The sequence below is a fragment of the Cryptomeria japonica genome, chromosome 5 (assembly GCF_030272615.1).
Source record: "Cryptomeria japonica chromosome 5, Sugi_1.0, whole genome shotgun sequence".
Lineage (NCBI taxonomy): Eukaryota > Viridiplantae > Streptophyta > Pinopsida > Cupressales > Cupressaceae > Cryptomeria > Cryptomeria japonica.
The window spans coordinates 73,150,908-73,167,981 of record NC_081409.1 but is presented as its reverse complement, the minus strand read 5'-3'; the positions used below and the strand labels follow the sequence as shown (position 1 = coordinate 73,167,981).

Sequence of the window (17,074 nt, the reverse complement as noted above, 5' to 3'; positions counted from 1 at the left end):
TGATTCAAACTGTTAATTCATCAATATTTTTTTTTTAAATGCTTTTGATTCAGAGCTTTAAATTGGTGAGGTCACAAATGGGACCTCATCACCATTTAAACATTCAATAATAACACTCAGCAGAATTTGAACATCCATGCTACAATTCATCAGGGACGGCGTTAATGATGACCAGAAAAGTCTTGTGATTTTTGACTCTGCTTCTGGTTATCAAAATGGATTTTCCCCAGCTCCTTCTAGACCTCGATCTCAATATGGATATGCATATGAATTTCAATATGGATTGAAAACCCCCCCCCTACAATTCTATTGTAGAGGGCTCCCTCCAATCTATGAGGAAGATAAGGGGAAGAATGATTCATCGGGAACAACACCACCAAAACTTAACCATCACACCATGTTAATACCAACATTCACCAATACCTTCTAATCATATTATGAGATTCACATTCCGGGATCCATCATCAGCATCACACTCCACGATGTTAAATTATTTCCTTATGCTTTCTATTATCATCTTACTGATGGATCATATAGTGTGATCCGGAACATTGATGCAAAAACTTTCTAACACAATCTAATCCAAAAACAATTTAGCATTACTCACCAATGACTTCTAATCACATTATGAAAATATTATTATTTGACCAATGCCTCCCAATCACATTATTAGTAAATTTGTGTTTCACCGATGTCTCCAAATGTCTCCAAATCACATTATGATTAGATTGTTAATTCACCAATGCCTCTAATCATAGTATGATGAGATTAACCTCTAGTTGAGTATTGCTTGGTTGTTAATTCCTTTATATGCACACCAACAAAGCCTTATTTCTTCTCAAAGCTTATTTATCCTTTCCCTAGGCTTGTAAACCAACTCTTATTGCCTTTGTTTTTGAATTGTGCAATGGCAAGAAGCAAGGCAAATCCCCAAGTCCTGCTTCCAAGGCATATTATCAGAGCTCTCTGTAAGTTTGCTGATGCCCATAAGGCAGTTGGGTCTGCTCTTTCTCCAAAGAGCTTGAGATATTTCAGTTTTAAAGATGAGATCATGGGCAGATCATGTGGTGCCCTCCCAACAGATGTTCCCAAGGGGCACTCTGCAGTTTATGTGGGTAGTGAACGCACTAGGTTTATCATACCCACTGAGTATCTCAATCATTCTCTGTTGCGGGCATTGCTAGACAAGGCTGAGGAAGAGTATGGCTTTGATCATCAAATGGGACTCATCATTCCCTGTGAGGAAGTTGCTTTCCAGCATCTGACTTCCATGTTGAGGAAAAATGATCCAGCACTCAAAAACATGAAGCTGGATGAATTCATTGATTTTCCTTCCCAAAGATACAGACCGGGTGTGATAGAAGTGGCAAAGCATGAATGTTATGTGGCTTAGATGTTATATCTCAGGATTATGTATGGTTAAAGACGTTAAGTTTCCACAGACCATTTTAATGAGTATTGAAAATTTGTAAATTTGATTGATGTATTATTTTTATCTGGAAACTTTCAATACTCATTATGTGTGCTGCCAAAGTGGCTTGAGACTTGCAGACTGCAACTGGAATGGAACTCTGCCTGGCTGATGGAAACTCCATCAATCACAACCATCATCAAGGCATCTCTTGCAAGGAAGAGGTTAAATGGTCTGGGGAGAGGACCCACATAAAGAGCTGGTCTGCACTAGCAATCTGAGAAAATTTGAAGTTAATTTTTTTATGAGAGAAGAATTGTTGTAAACAAGAGATCTCTTTATCTTAATCAGTGTAAAGTGAGCACTGAAATTTGTGTCTTATTGTTGTTTTTGAATTCAATTGTACATATTTTTTTGCATCAATATTTTGAATCACACTCTGTGATCCATCCTCAAAATGCTAGAAAGCTCGAAATGAAATCTGCTTCCAAAATATGGAGAGAAAAAATTATCTTATTCCCATCCATATCATCAGTTGGGAATTTCGTGGGAATGAAGAGATCTTTGTTCCATATCATCAGTTGGGAATTTCGTGGGAATGAAGAGATCTCTGTTCGATATCATCAGTTGGTTGGGAATTTCGTGGGAATGAAGAGATCTCTGTTCCATATCATCAGTTGGGAATTTCGTGGGAATGAAGAGGTCTCTGTTCCATATCATCAGTTGGGAATTTCGTGGGAATGAAGAGATCTTTGTTCCATATCATCAGTTGGGAATTTCGTGGGAATGAAGAGATCTCTGTTCGATATCATCAGTTGGTTGGGAATTTCGTGGGAATGAAGAGATCTTTGTTCCATATCATCAGTTGGGAATTTCGTGGGAATGAAGAGGTCTCTGTTCCATATCATCAGTTGGGAATTTCGTGGGAATGAAGAGATCTCTGTTAAAGAAAAGTAATTATAATAGGATCTGTAACCCTCTGCCTAGAATAGCATCCTAGGTACCCAATTGGAAGATTCATGATAGACAATATTCAAGCTGCAGCCAACCTGGTTTATGCTACTATCCCAACAAGTTTGGGAGTGTGATGAATGGAACTTTCATGACCACTTCTTGATATCAATTGATGCTACCAATCTTCGTAAATAGATAAATGGTTTTTTATTCTTATTCAGTCATTCCTCTTTCATACAGTGTTATGAGAATGAGGTATCTCTATCATTTGGTTGTTATTTTAGATTTTAATTATTTAATACATCAATTGATCTTCATATGGGGTTATTTAGAGCAGCAAAGTATCATCCTTCGATCATATCTAAATGAGTTCTTTTTAGGATTCTGGTTTTCAAAATCGCTAAATGCAAATCATATCGTTCCTTGAGCATACCTGCAGCTTTTTGCAATTAAATGTATTATTACAATAAACATTAGGGGAAAGGATACAGTAGTTGAGTGCATTCCATAAGAATTTGGATGTCTCATGGTAGGAGTGCCTTAAAGACTAAGAAATTTTAGAAGACTTCCATTGAAAAGAAATCAATTGTATTTTTTCTGGGAGGGAGGAGTTACATCTAGATTAATGATGGACTACTCACAAAGGGCCAATAGCTCAGTTGGTAGAGCACTCCAACAACAAATGGAAGGACCTAGGTTTGTGTACTAGCTGGTTCATATGAGCATGTAGCTCAACATATGGTATCAAAGCTAATCTTAGATCCCCAAGCACCTATAGTGTGGCTTAAAGGGGGTGTTAGAAATAAGCCACATCCAAGCTAACAATGGAATATCCACAATGAGGCTAGTTGCTCAATTAGTAGAGCACTATAGCAACAAATGGAAGTCTTAGTGTGGCTTAAAGAGGGGTATTGGAAATAAGCCACATCCAAATAGACAATGGACTATTCACAACCATTCATTGGATGATCATTTATCACATATGGAGTCATCCATCCATCCTAAGATGCCAAAAAATATTGTATATAATAAGGAAGACCAAAACACCCAAGCTTAGTGGTAGGTTTAATAAGAGGAAGCAAACTGTATGTGCTACATTGAAAGTAGTGAGAAATGGTCACAACTATGGGAGATGATTACAATTGTGTCTACGAATAGATGGAGGCATGATGTAACCAGTACTATTTAGTACCTTTATTGCAATGAACATTCTTATGAGAAAATGCAGCACAATTTTAAAAAATTTAAAGTTGGACAAGAATAACTAATCTTTAAAAATTATGAAGTCTAGCAATGTAAGTAGGCTAGAGGGTTGTATCCCCAAAAAAATAGCAACTCTCCAAGAAAAAAATTCTAGATGAAAAGGGACAAATAAGCTATGAATCCAACGCTAAGAAAATTGGTTTGTAGGCAAGTGTAGAAGAAGTGTTTGAACAACTCATGTTAGTGGCAAGCTCGACATTTGGGCTAAGAAAGGTCAAGGTACAATTGCTATTAAACAAGAGGCGAACCTTACTAATTTAAACACCCCAAAAAGAAAGTGACCTTAGGCTATTATTTAGCTAGAACTTAATTTACAACTAAAAAATCCAAGTATGAGTGGAAGAATGAAGACTCCATCACAAGTTGAACATTGAAAGAGTTAAAGCTAATAAACTAAGAATACTCACCTGGATAAATCTATAAGTATATTGTTGAGAGTTGTATCATAATTCTAATGCCAATATTTTGACCAAGCATGTGCGGGTTGTAAAAGTCACACAACATACTAAAGCAACTAGGACCACTTTCAAAATCATGAACTATCTTCCACGATAGAGTAGAAAGAAATGAATGCTAGAGTATGTAATGGATACAAGATGTATATTATATAAGAGGAACATTTTTTATATAGGCAAGGTGAAATATAGGACAATATAGGATTATGAAAACTTTCACAATCATATCACATTAGACACAAAAGTAAAAAACCTAAAAGTTCCCCAAGTGAACTTAGTGACTAGGACTTAGATAGAAACTAGGTAGTAAATATAACGTGTTCACAATAACACACCTTTTTAAATACAATTGAGGGAAGAACAAGCAAATGCATCAATGCAAATATGAGTCCAAATAACGAGGCCTTGTTAGGTACCAGTGTGTAAAATATCACTCATAAATGGAGTAAATGGGAAAAACATATTAAAATGTCTCTCTCCAAAAAAGAAAAATATAAAAAAAATATGTACAAATGATGGAAGAACCTCCCATTTTCTATTGGGGTGTTTTGCCACTTAGGTATTTTTCATCTCGGTGACTTGTCCATCTTTTCTTTGGTTGTGGTGCATTTTCCAATAACCCCCTTGAGTCACATTGTGGGTGCTTGGGGATCCTAGCTTGGCTCAGTTCTATTGAGTCAATCTCTAATATCATGTTGAAATTTTTATGTAACAACTAGGATCTCTCATTTACAACTAGGGTGTTGTACCATTGAGGTATTAACTCTCTTGGTGACTAGTACGTCTTTGGTTTGAGTCCAACTCATTTTCCAGCATAATGTATGCCAGTAAAATCCTTCACCCTCATATATTCTTTAGGTTTTTATTCATGAAGTTGAAAACAACATCAAGAATGGTGAAAAATCTTTCCCTACACATGTGTTATGGGATTTGATGTTTTGGTTCGCACACTTTGAAGGAGAGAGAAGCCATTGTAGAAAGAAAATAGGGTTTGCAAGTTGAAGAAAGATTATTGAGTTTCCCACAGTCCACGAAGTAATATGTAAGATCACTTTTGATTTTAAATGTGTATGTTTTTCAATTAAAATTAAAAAGTCTCGAATCACACTCAATGAGGGAATGTCTATCTAGCCCCTAGGATGCACCAAGCGTCCATTACAATGCATTTATAATATATGAGGGATATTGATGTCTTGGTATATCTCAAGGGCTGGATAGCCATTTCCACTCAATGATCCATTATCAAAAAGAAGAGAGTAGAAGATTAGATTACAAAATCAATCTTAAAAAAAAAGGGAAAAAAAAAGATATGATCTCAAAAAAAAATATGATTGAAAAACATCCACAGTTAAAACTAAAAACAATCATACACAGTATTTCCATTAAAATCTAACTCTAGTGATGAGTAGAAAAAAAGAGGGACCTCAAGAAAATGGCAGTTATTTTGGGTCTGGAAGTACCCCTACATTTTGGCACGGCATATATGGTGTTGTTCTTGCATTTCTCGTACATGGTGCTGCACTCTGTTTTTTTATTTTTCTTCACTGCCATCACGAGCTTCATGTCATATCTGTCTGCTGAGTAGTCTTTTCAATTTGTTATACATAATCTCATTTATTCAATCCATCTTGAAATCCAAAGATAATTTTATTCAGTTCACTTTATATACCAAATGGATAAAAATCAAAATACATTTCCATAGCCTTACATGTCCAGAAATCCTTTTCACAGGCAGAGAAAGAGCAGAGAGCAGAAAGCAAAGGTGGTCACATGCAAGATCTTGTACCATTGTACATTATGGACACAAACTTTGGTCTTCACAACAACAGTGTAAAGATAGCCATATATTTTTGGGGAAGAAACAATAACCACCAAGGCATGGTCCAAAATCCTTCACAAGGAGAGCCATGAAATATTTATAACTTTGTCAAGAAATCATGATAATACATGTGATAGGTGTCCTTTTTCTATCCAAGCTATGCTCTCATTTCAAGTAATTTTAAGAATAGATGTTAATAGAGTAAAATGGAAATTTATCTTTCAAGTGTAGAGACTCTTGGGCAAGAAAGCACATGTCCTGCTTCTTGGATTAGGACACAAATTCCTTATTTCAAGCATCCTTACAACCATAGTACCTCTCCACTTATGCTTTTCTAGTACCCCCTAGACTCCTAGTCATATAATGATTAGATAAATTTAATTTGAATAGGATGTCTTGGTTTTGGTTGGTAATTTGTTGAATTATAATTAGGGTTATTTATTGTTATTGTGGGTTTATGAGATGTGAAGGTTGTATAATTAATTGTTTTATTGATTAAATATAGATATTTTATAACAATTAAGAATATGGAATCTAATAAACTATTGTCTATGTATCCAGTTCAAACATAGTTAAGAAGTATACTAACATGAACATAATAAATCAATGATGAAAGATATATTTGACATCATAATTTAATTGTTTTGATTAGATAGGTAACTTGGTGTTTTAGGATTCAATTGTGTGTATATTTTTGCATCTACTCCTTGAACTATCTAATAACTTGATGATGGATCATGGAGTATGGTTTGAAACATTGATGCAAAATTACACACATGATTGAATTTAGAAACAACAAGAAGAATCATTATAGATTGTGCAAAACTGATAGACTTAATGATAGGTAACTATCAAATATTTAAAATATGAATGTACCTTCAACAAATAGATATTTCAAAACACGTCTCCATAAATTCAAGAATAAGTAAGCTTATCACAGTCTCGCATGCCCACAAGCAACATTATGATTACAATTTTAGAATGATTTAATCCCACTAGGTCACATTTCTATGTAATTCAATTCAAGACCAAAAAAATCATTCCAATATTTCTCATGGACTAAGAGGAAAGTGTTAGGGGAATATTTAATTTTGGATCTAACTTGATAAATTTTTTAACCTAGTAAATTGGCATGATTAAATACTAATTTATTTTTAAAAATTGTTGGCAACCTAGAATAGGATGTGAGAATTCAAATTCATTTTGGAGAGATATAAAAAGACATTGAAGAATTAATGGAAGCATTAAATCTCCTCATTTGAAATCATCTCTTTTATCGTATTGAAAAAATATGTTTTATTTTTGCAAAGACTTTGTTTAGTAGACATTGAAGGATGAAAGTCTCTTGCCTTACTAAAAGTAATTTCATCTAAATGTTGCATTGGTGGCAAAAATATTGTAGTTATTCTAATTTTGCAAGACTCTAAAAAAAAAGACACTCCAAGATGCATAGTTTGCTCTTAATTATTATTATTTTCATGAATTTCTATAATTTGTGACTTATGACAACAATTTCGTCTATATTTTTTTAATTCTAGAGCAACTATAGCATTGAATTGAACTTCCAATTTAATATTTTCAAGTATTGTTTAGTTTGGTGAAGCCAAAATGTTCAAATCTACATTATAAAAACCAAGATTTTTCACCATATGCTCTGATCTTGCCTTATAGAACTTTGGTGATTCAAAAGTGTTTACCATACAATCTAGTCACTACATAGAAGGTTCTACAAGAATTTCAAATTAGATTCTGAATGATAGGATCATAACAATACATTGCTAGTTTCTTGCAATTTTTTAGTGCAAATATATTACAATTGTTTTTTATTATTAAGCGGCGTTAGCTAGGGCGTCGACCCTTTAACATAGTCAGAGACTATCCACAACACATAAACAACACCAAAAAAAAACAGATAAACCAAACGAGAGTTCAACAGGGAATAAACAAACGAGAGTTTAGCAAGAAGTAAGTAGCAAAGGCATACCCCAAGTACCAAGAAAAACCAAAAGAACAACCTAAGATCTAAGGGGCTGGTTTATGAACCCCTATCATATCTGTAATATTTTCCCAGTCTTCAGAGAGGAACTTGTAAATTTCCCTGATAGCTTGTTTATCAGCTTCATCTTCAGCAATTATGTCGCAGAGAAGTGAAAGTGTCAACACCGAATTGTGCAGAACTCATTGATGCTGACAAGTTGTTTATCTCTCACATCCAACATGTTGTTAATTGCTCTGATTTCCTCCTTCAGCCTCTAAATTTCCCCATCTGGCCCCAGGCTGTCAATGCGGTTTGTCAGATCACTGTTGAGGGTCTGCAGCTCACCCACATTAGGGTCTGTGGATTCTATATTCTCATCCTCCTTAAATTCCTTGTCCTTGTCCTTTTTCTTTTTCTTCTTGTTTTTGTCACTCTTCCTTTCTTTGCCTTCGCCTTCCACAACAACCTCATCATCTTTCTGGGCTTTCAACTCAGAGATCATTGTGACAACAGGCTCCATCTCTTTAATAATATTAGCAGGGGCCACTTTCTCCTAGATCTCAGTAGGTTGTGAATCATTGGGTCCTAGAGGGGGACCGAGGTCATCCAAATCAACAATATTCATACTAATAATGACATTCTCTTCCCTCATGGAATCTTTTTCGATTTTTGTCACCATTACCCTCATTGAGATCTTCCTCTATATCAACAATTTTGTGGGTTTTAACTTTATTTTCAGTGGAACCCTTGGAAGAAAGCCTATGAGATATATGTCTTCCATCCATGTCACCAATAGGGTCTTCCTCTTCTGACTCTTTAGAACTAAAGTTATCAATGATAATTTGTTTGCATTTCGCAATGAATTTGCCTTTTCCTTTAGAGCTAGAGGAATCCTTGTCCTTCCCAGAGGAGGGGGGAGGGCAAGTGGGAATGGTTAGCTCTGTAATAGTGACAGAGGAGGAGGGAATCACAATGGAAGCAAATGGCTCATTAGATAGATGGAAGAACCTAGATGGAGTGAATCCACTAACATAAGCCGCCAAAGGGTGAGAGGTAGGAAAAGGGGGTTGAACAAACATAATGTTCTTTGGGGGGGCAAAGGGCCAAATGATATTGGTAAATCCTGTAAATTAATCCATGGTGGAGGGGAATCATAGGTTTTCCTTCATTCTTGGGGTCGAGGGAATCCTTAATAGAACTCTCCAGAGAATGGAGAAGGTAGAAGGGCAAGCAAAGCAAGTCATAATTCCTAAAATGGTTCAACAGAGGCAAGTGATAATAATAAAAACTATTATGTCGTCCCTCCAACATAAAGTATTTCATAATTAAGAGGTATACCATATCCCAAGGGTACTTGAGCTTCTTTTTGGTGAACCCACCTTGAAGTTTAACCGGAGCCTCCTTTCCTTTGAAAAATCTATTAAGTCCTTCACTATTGGTGGTATGGCTATTGTGTTTCTATCTTCTCCCTTCTAGGGATAGACCAGTGGCTTGGGCAATGACTTCCTCTATGATCTCGAAAGAGATTCTGCCCACTATAACTCTTTTGTTGTTCCAGTTTGATGCAAACTGCATAGAATGTTGTTCATCATGGTCTTCAGGCTTTCCATGAATTTTGCTAGTCCACCCTCAACATAGTAATTCCAAACCACCACGACACCATTCTTGAAATCATCCAAGTTATCCAACTCATAACGAACTCTATCCCCTCCCATGGAAGACTCACGAGCGTAGATAGCTAAAGTTTTTTCCTTAGCCCTGGACATAGGCATAGTATCAAAGAAATAATGCCTTGTAAAAATAAAAATTTTCTTGCCATAAAAGATTAGGATGTCATGCAAGCCTTCCACAAAATAATTGTCATAGTAATTCTCCAGACAAAGAGGAGTGTGCAAAGTGTAACCCTAGCCTTCTAAAGAGACATTAAAAATAATAAGCGTCGCCTCGAAGTTGGAGCATGAAAAATCATCATTAAAAAATGCCACCATGTGTCAAAAAATCCGCAACTTGCCCTCCAGATGCATAGTCTTCTGTATGAACCACATGATTCATCACACAAGTGGATTGTATCATCATGAGATACAGGAGAAAATTCCAAACAATGATAATGGAGTGAGCATTAAGGTCCATGGCACAGATGGCAGACTGGCACAAATGGCAGACCACCTAAGATGACTATTGGTGCCATTAGGCAAGTGGTTGTACCCATTTGAATTTGAAAATTCCCTCATCCATCACTCTGCCAGTTTGAATAGAGAGGGGAAAAGAGTCTGTGAGGTGCGTGTCCATTGAAAATTGCATTGCTAAGCTCTCCTTCAATGAGTAGTTTGATACTAGAAAGAAAGGAGTTCTAATTTCTCCAACATCTTGAACACTGCCCATGGAGAATGAGAGTTTCCATAGCATTTGCCACCTTGTTACCTTCCCTATAGACATGGTTTAATAGAAAAGAGTCTAAGGTAGATAAAAGACTAAAAATATCTCTGATGATGTCACCAATCGACCAATTGATTCTATCCAGCCCTTTAACAACATCAATTATTAGTTTAGAATACCCTTCTATAGCAATAACCCGAACACCAATAGAGAGTGAAATACGGAGGCCCCAGGCTAATGCCATAGCTTCATCTTGATTGCATGAATAGCCGTTCAAATTGCTAGCATAGGCTGCAACCATCTCACCAGTAGGAGATCTTAAAACTCTACCAGCAACCACCATACCAAGTCTTCGAGAGCCGTTACAATTGTTGTGTGTAATTTGGTTTGAAGATTATTTTAACTTCATTTTGGTGAAAATCATTTTAATGTCAAATTTGAGTATATTTTATATAAAATATTTATTTGGTACATTAAAATCTCATGAAAAATTCTAAGGACAGTGTTAGAGAGCTTTAATCCTAGTGTTCAGATCTACTTCCTTTATGCTCTACCCTTTTCAAGATATATGGATTCCTTCAAAAGATATGATCCCACCAACTAGAAGGTCTTTGACCCTTTGTTCAAAGGTCTTATACAATATTCAAAATTTTGTACAAAACATTAGAAGTACCGTAGCACATTATATCTTGTAAATAAAGAGAACTTTTAATATGGATGTTGTGTGTGTTGAGGTTTTACTTTAAAACTTGACATAGTTTACTGAATATAAATATTTGGACTAGTGAGCACCCCAAAAAATATCTTTGATGGTTATTATCAAAATTTGAAACTATTACTAGATTAAAAGGTTTTGATCTCAAACTTGATATGCATAAGGAATACTAACTAGGCCATAAATCCCTTTGTAATGAGAACTATCTTCTATAAGGGGAGTCTATAACAAGTTTGTAATACCTTTTTTAGATTTCCCACACAATTTAAAAGGGGATCTTTTAAATAGATCAAATGATTGAATTGTTGAATGAAATTTTTTTATTGGAAGAAGAAAATAAATAATTTTACATGGTCAAAACAATGAATTGAATGTAATCTTAATTTATGCTAAAAAGTATTCCACTATGCTACTTTATTTCCCATCAAACATAACAGATCACTTGAACTCTTGTTAGCAATGTATATTTGGAAATATTTCAATGGATGGTATGTTGAACGTTCAATTGTGTTCCCAACTCCCTCCATAATGAGCATCAAAAGTGCCTCAAGAACTTAGTATCCCTATCTAAGGTAAACCTTTGTTGGAAGTCATGCAATACCATGACTTCAAAAATGAATATATGTTTCTAGAAGTGTCAATCACATTTTGGCAAGGAATGAAATGCACATCATTTCAAAAAAAATTCTTAACCATGCAAATATAGAATTATTACCTCTTAGAGTCTATGGTGGTTTAAGGGAAAAGTCCATGCAAAGTTCCTTCAAAGGCTTCTCTACAATAGGAAAAAGACTTATACAACCTAGTATTGTAAGAAACACCCATTGCAATCTTATAAATTATAAAAACTCTCTTGGCATCTTAGTGTATGCATGGTCAATAGTGACTTTCCTCTACAAGCTCAATATTTTATTCACACCAGAGTTTTTTCCTAACCCCCTCATCCCATGTTGATGTAGGAGTACCCTAGTATAGCTTATTGAATTTAACTATATAATCTCATTCTATCTCATGGTAGAGAATCAAGATTCTATAATATATCACACACACTATATCCAAATTTCAAGATTTTTGAATTAGATTATAAAAATATTACTGTCATCAAAAGATCATAGTTTATAATAGTTAACACTCAACTCATCATGAAAAGTGTTTGGCACCAACCCAAGACTTGTAACATTGAATTCAATATATCACAAGGTAGTATGAAACTAGAGAGAGCTTCAATTAAAATTGCATTGAGATTCTTCAACACCTAATGCTTCACCCCTAAATTACTTGACCTACACATTTCATAGGACGTAGAGATTTGGGGCACCTTGTTGCCAACAAAGATCATTTCTAAAGCTTAGATATAATATATAATCACCATTGGGATCATTTGGAGTGGGCCAACTAATCAATAATATAACTAATCAAGAATTAATTATCCTAGATGAATAGTAGCTAGCAATTTGTTTAGTGATAGTAGTAGAGTGATGGTAGTTTGTATTGTCATATCTTTGCATATAAGATTATAATAATCCTGTGAGCCAATCTATAACTTGCATGTGATAGGCCAACAAGCTATTGTTTACATCATTCTATGATATTGAATCAATGAGAAGATTATTATGTATTGATGTGTCAATTTTCACTATGTTAACTCTAAGTTACACGACCATATAGTCCTCTAGATTCTCCATCCATGATTCCATCAAGTGGTATTAGAGTGAGTTTTCAATCCTTTGGCAGGAAAGGAATTTGTAAAGATTCAAGGGTGAATAGATCATCGACTTCCATATTCTAAAAGTGTTTGTGAATAGAGAATTGACTGTGAGGCAATTGCAACCTTGTAGCTAGATTGCTAACCTAAGATAATTGCATTAGATTTGAGAAAATATGCAACCAAGAAGGATTCCTGGTATGCCCAATTTTCTTGAAAGAATGAAAGAAATATTAGACATGATGAGGATAATGAATATTTGATTGGATTTTGTAGACTTGGATCGAATGGCAGCGTCTTGGTCTTCAGAACCACCAAACGTCTCATGAAGCTAGCTAGTAAATGGATGTATCGAACTGAAATAATTTCCTTCCACGACAGGGATTCAAGCTCTTTTGTACCAAGAGTTAAGGGAATACTCGTACTTGGATCCCACATCTCCCTAAGAAGAGAAAATCCCCACGCGCCATCGATAAAAAGACCCTATCCTTTACCCTGACCCACTATGGGGAAAGGTTAGCGAAGATGAGATGGATTGGTAGGCGAAACAACTACAGGGGTGGGGGAATAAGCGCGTAACCAACCTCGTCTCGGTTAGAATTAGTTGAGCTTCCAAGCCTAGTTCGAATAAGTTTAGTGTATAAGCAACGATCGACACATCTTGTTTCAAACTATTCATAAAAGTAGGTAGGATTTCTCAAGGCTAGGGTTTATACACTTAACCCAACCTCTTCTTTTCTAGGTTGTTGATTCCCAGGGACTACTTAGAATTGGTCAATCAATAAGTGATGATTCTAATCCATGAAAGGAGCCCTAGAACCGTCACAAATGGGGAAAGACCCAGGCAGGTAACGAAATAGGGAGTGGAATGGCTCATCTTCACCCAAGAATATGACTTCTTTGTAAAAGAGGTCTAAGTCATAGACATGAGGATGAGAACAATGATGATGAATTAGGAGGTCAAGTTGTAGAACTAGATTAAAAAACCATGGAAGAAGAAGTTCATCGAATTAGATCAAGACGTTGAAATCCATCTCCAAGATTGGTAAGAGACCTAGAATTCAAATTTCTAACTGTGTGGGTAATTAAATCCTAACTAATTGTTTGGATAAACAATATAAAAGAATGCTTTAAGTATTAAAAAATTGAAGATTCAAAAAGAGCGATGTTTCCAAAAACCAAGTTGAAAGGACATGGTTATATTTGTGGAAGGAAGCCCAATTAGACTTAAGATAATAGGGAAAAATAAAGAATTATAGAGGTCAAAATTAAGGAATCAAATCATACCTATTGTTTATGATCTTGAACTCTTGAAGAGATTACAAAATTTAAGGAAAAATGAAAGGTCAATGAAGGAGTACATTGAATAATTTCATAAGATGATTATTTGAACTAGACATAGTGAAGCTATTGAGGAGAAGGTAGTGTGAAGGGGAAAAATGATCCCCTAGATGGTTTCATCCAAGGAATGAAGACCACTAGAGATATTTTTCGCTTGGGGCCTTCACATTCAAAAGAGGATGGGGAATTCACTAGATCTAGTCATGAATTAGACCAAGACTAAATGCTAAGTGAATTTGGATGAAAGGGGTCTCCTCTTTTGTGAGTTGAAGTGTTGAATGTTGCAAGGTGTGTGATCTTGGTCTCCTTGTGCTGTGCAACACAACGCTCGGGTTTGTGACATAACCGCCTCCTATGGATTCTATAAGTCTAGGGGTTGTATCGGGCATTAACAAGTTGATCTTTTGGTGCAACGACAACCGCACTTGTAACAAGTGGTATCGGAGCTTGGTCATAGGTTCAAACCCCTCGCTTGCACTGGGGGGATTGTTGTAAGGTGTGTGCCCTTGGTCTCCTTGTGTTGTGTAGCACAATGCTCAGGTTTGTGACATGGCTTAACTGCCTCCTATAGATTTTATAAGTCTAGTGGTTGTATCGGGCATTAACATGTCGATCTTTTGGTGCAATGACAACCGTACTTGTAACATTGAAATTAGGTAAAATGTTGAAAAATGAAAGTAAAAGCATGAAAACAATGAGCTACAGTCGCATGATTTTTGCACGCACTTGGAATTAAGCAGTGTAAGCCGAATCAGGCCCACTCCCAAAAACTGCTCAAAATTGTTAGGACCGTGGTGTGTCACAACGGTCCTCTGAACTTTTCACACACCAAAGGGAGATGATTCGTCGGTGTGAATGAAGCTTAATATGAGGAGTACAACTCTGTACCTGTTGCCTGCATGCAAAAAGAAAGGGAAATGTGTTGGGAATAGGGGTTTGCCTTAGGCCAAACCCCGGTTTTGGAATTAACCATGAAATTGAAATAAATGTAATTGAAATGATTGAAAGGAAAGGATCTCCTTTTGAGGGAGATGTTGAATTATGACTTAAAATTAAATTATGATACCTCCTTGTAAATTTTTGCTTGCCTCCATATGGAACTAGGGTTTAGAAGCCTTCAACAAAACATGATGAATAATATCTCCTTCAATGACTGAAACTTGACTTTACTGTTGCTCCTAAGTTAAAAGAAGACTGACTGCTGCCCAATTGCTCTTAAATGCTTGAATGCTTGATCTCATGTATGATTTCTTGATTTTGTATGTTGATGGATGTTCAAATGAAAGGGGAAAACCTCTTTATATACTTGCCCGTCGGTGAAATTAGCTAATTTTCCGAGATGAGCCGACACAGAGAGGGAAATCCCGCTTAATTTTAAAATAGGACCAAGGCGTCAAATTGGGCCCAATTTAGTGAGGACCATGGTGTGGTGCCATGGTCCTGTCCTATTTTGGGGCAGGCATGGGGTTTCGGATGAGGTGCAATTTGAGTTAGATGTCATTTGTGATGTGTAAGAGCATAATCAAGTCTTCAATCGGGCCGAAGGGTGCAAACACTAAGGTGAAGACCTAAATGTGGTTGGAATTGCAAATGGTGCAATTTTAGGACGCTACAGGTAGCATGGTACATTAATGGACTTGAAACAAACATTCAAGAAAAAATGAGCTATGTAAGAATGATAACAATTGAAGAGGCATATTAGTTAGCACTAAAAGTTGAGGAAAAGGTGAGCAAAAAATTTAAATAGAGATAGAAGGGTAGTGGAAGTAGATTCTATAGAGTCAGATCACAATGTGATAAAGGAAGGTCATATTTGGAGAAAAATAAGGAGAGATTGAACTCTGTGACAATGAAAGAAGCAACAACTTTTGAGAAATGAATAATAGGAGTTTCTACCATAATGACAAATGAAGCAACATTACCAATTGAAATGAAAGATATTAGAGGATCAATAGGGGATTTGACAAGAAACCATTTAGGGGAACCTCTTTCAAATGGAGAGGAGAAAGGCATCAAGCATTAGTGTTATCAATGACGTGCTAGAAAAAGGGCAAAAATAATGCAAGAAGGGGCCAACATATGTGGAGGAAGAACCTATAGGATCACTACGTTCAAAAGGAAAACTCTAAGAAGAGTGACTAATTGACAATGAGGAGAGCTTTGTTGTAGACAAAAACACCTGACAAATTGGTGCAAAAGAGAAGTATGTTTAGAAAAATGCAAAGCAAGAGGTAAGTGTTGTAAAAGTATCATTGATAGTTGTAGCACAAAAAACTTGATTTTTGAGGAAATGGTGACTAAGGTGATGCTGAAAATGATAAAACATCCAAACCCATATAGAATCCCATGAAAATTCAAGATTAACATAAGATACTTGTAAGTGAACAATGTTTGGTGAAATGTCACATAGGATCATACAATGATGAAGTGTTGGGTGATGTCATGCCAATAGATGCATGTCATATGCTATTGGGAAGGATATGCTGGTATGAAAGGAAGACAATTCATGATGAGAGAAAGAATATCTACACACTGACTTCAAATGGAAAAAAAACATATCTTGGTATCTTTGGAAGAAGAGTGCTAGAGTGAATTATATAATAATGCTAAAATCTGTCTGGTGTTGCATTGACTCCAAGGTGTGGTTACCCAAAGTATTAAATATATTGCCACAAAGGAAAAAGAACCACCACAAAGAAGTATTGGAATTGAAAATAGAATACAAAGATATCTAATACATGACAAAGGATTGCCACTAGTTCCAAGCATCAGTCATAATATAGACCTCATACCAAGAACCGGTTTCCCAAAAAAAGCTATGCATATCACAATACACCTTTAATTGTATTTATTAATTAATAAAAATTCAGAATACAATGTAATTTTTCATTTTCATTTAATCAATCTTGATGTCGACATAGACGTAGCCCAATTGATAACATGAAAATCTGAGTCGTAAGCTACTAGTCAAATCTTCTATCTAATCAAAGCTCATAACTTTGTGAAAGAACATGCAACCTACAAAGGCACTGATTCTGTCCTTTCTGTCCGGCATTT

General features: G+C 35.7%; 1 protein-coding gene across 1 annotated transcript; it reads left to right on the top strand.

Annotated features, from left to right (window-relative positions):
- Positions 1 to 854: 854 nt before the first annotated feature.
- LOC131032736 (auxin-responsive protein SAUR72) lies at positions 855 to 2,547 on the top strand. Its single transcript, XM_057963781.2, has one exon. It carries the CDS (start codon positions 908 to 910, stop codon positions 1,391 to 1,393), a length of 486 nt encoding a protein of 161 aa, XP_057819764.2. The 5' UTR covers positions 855 to 907; the 3' UTR covers positions 1,394 to 2,547.
- Positions 2,548 to 17,074: the final 14,527 nt, after the last annotated feature.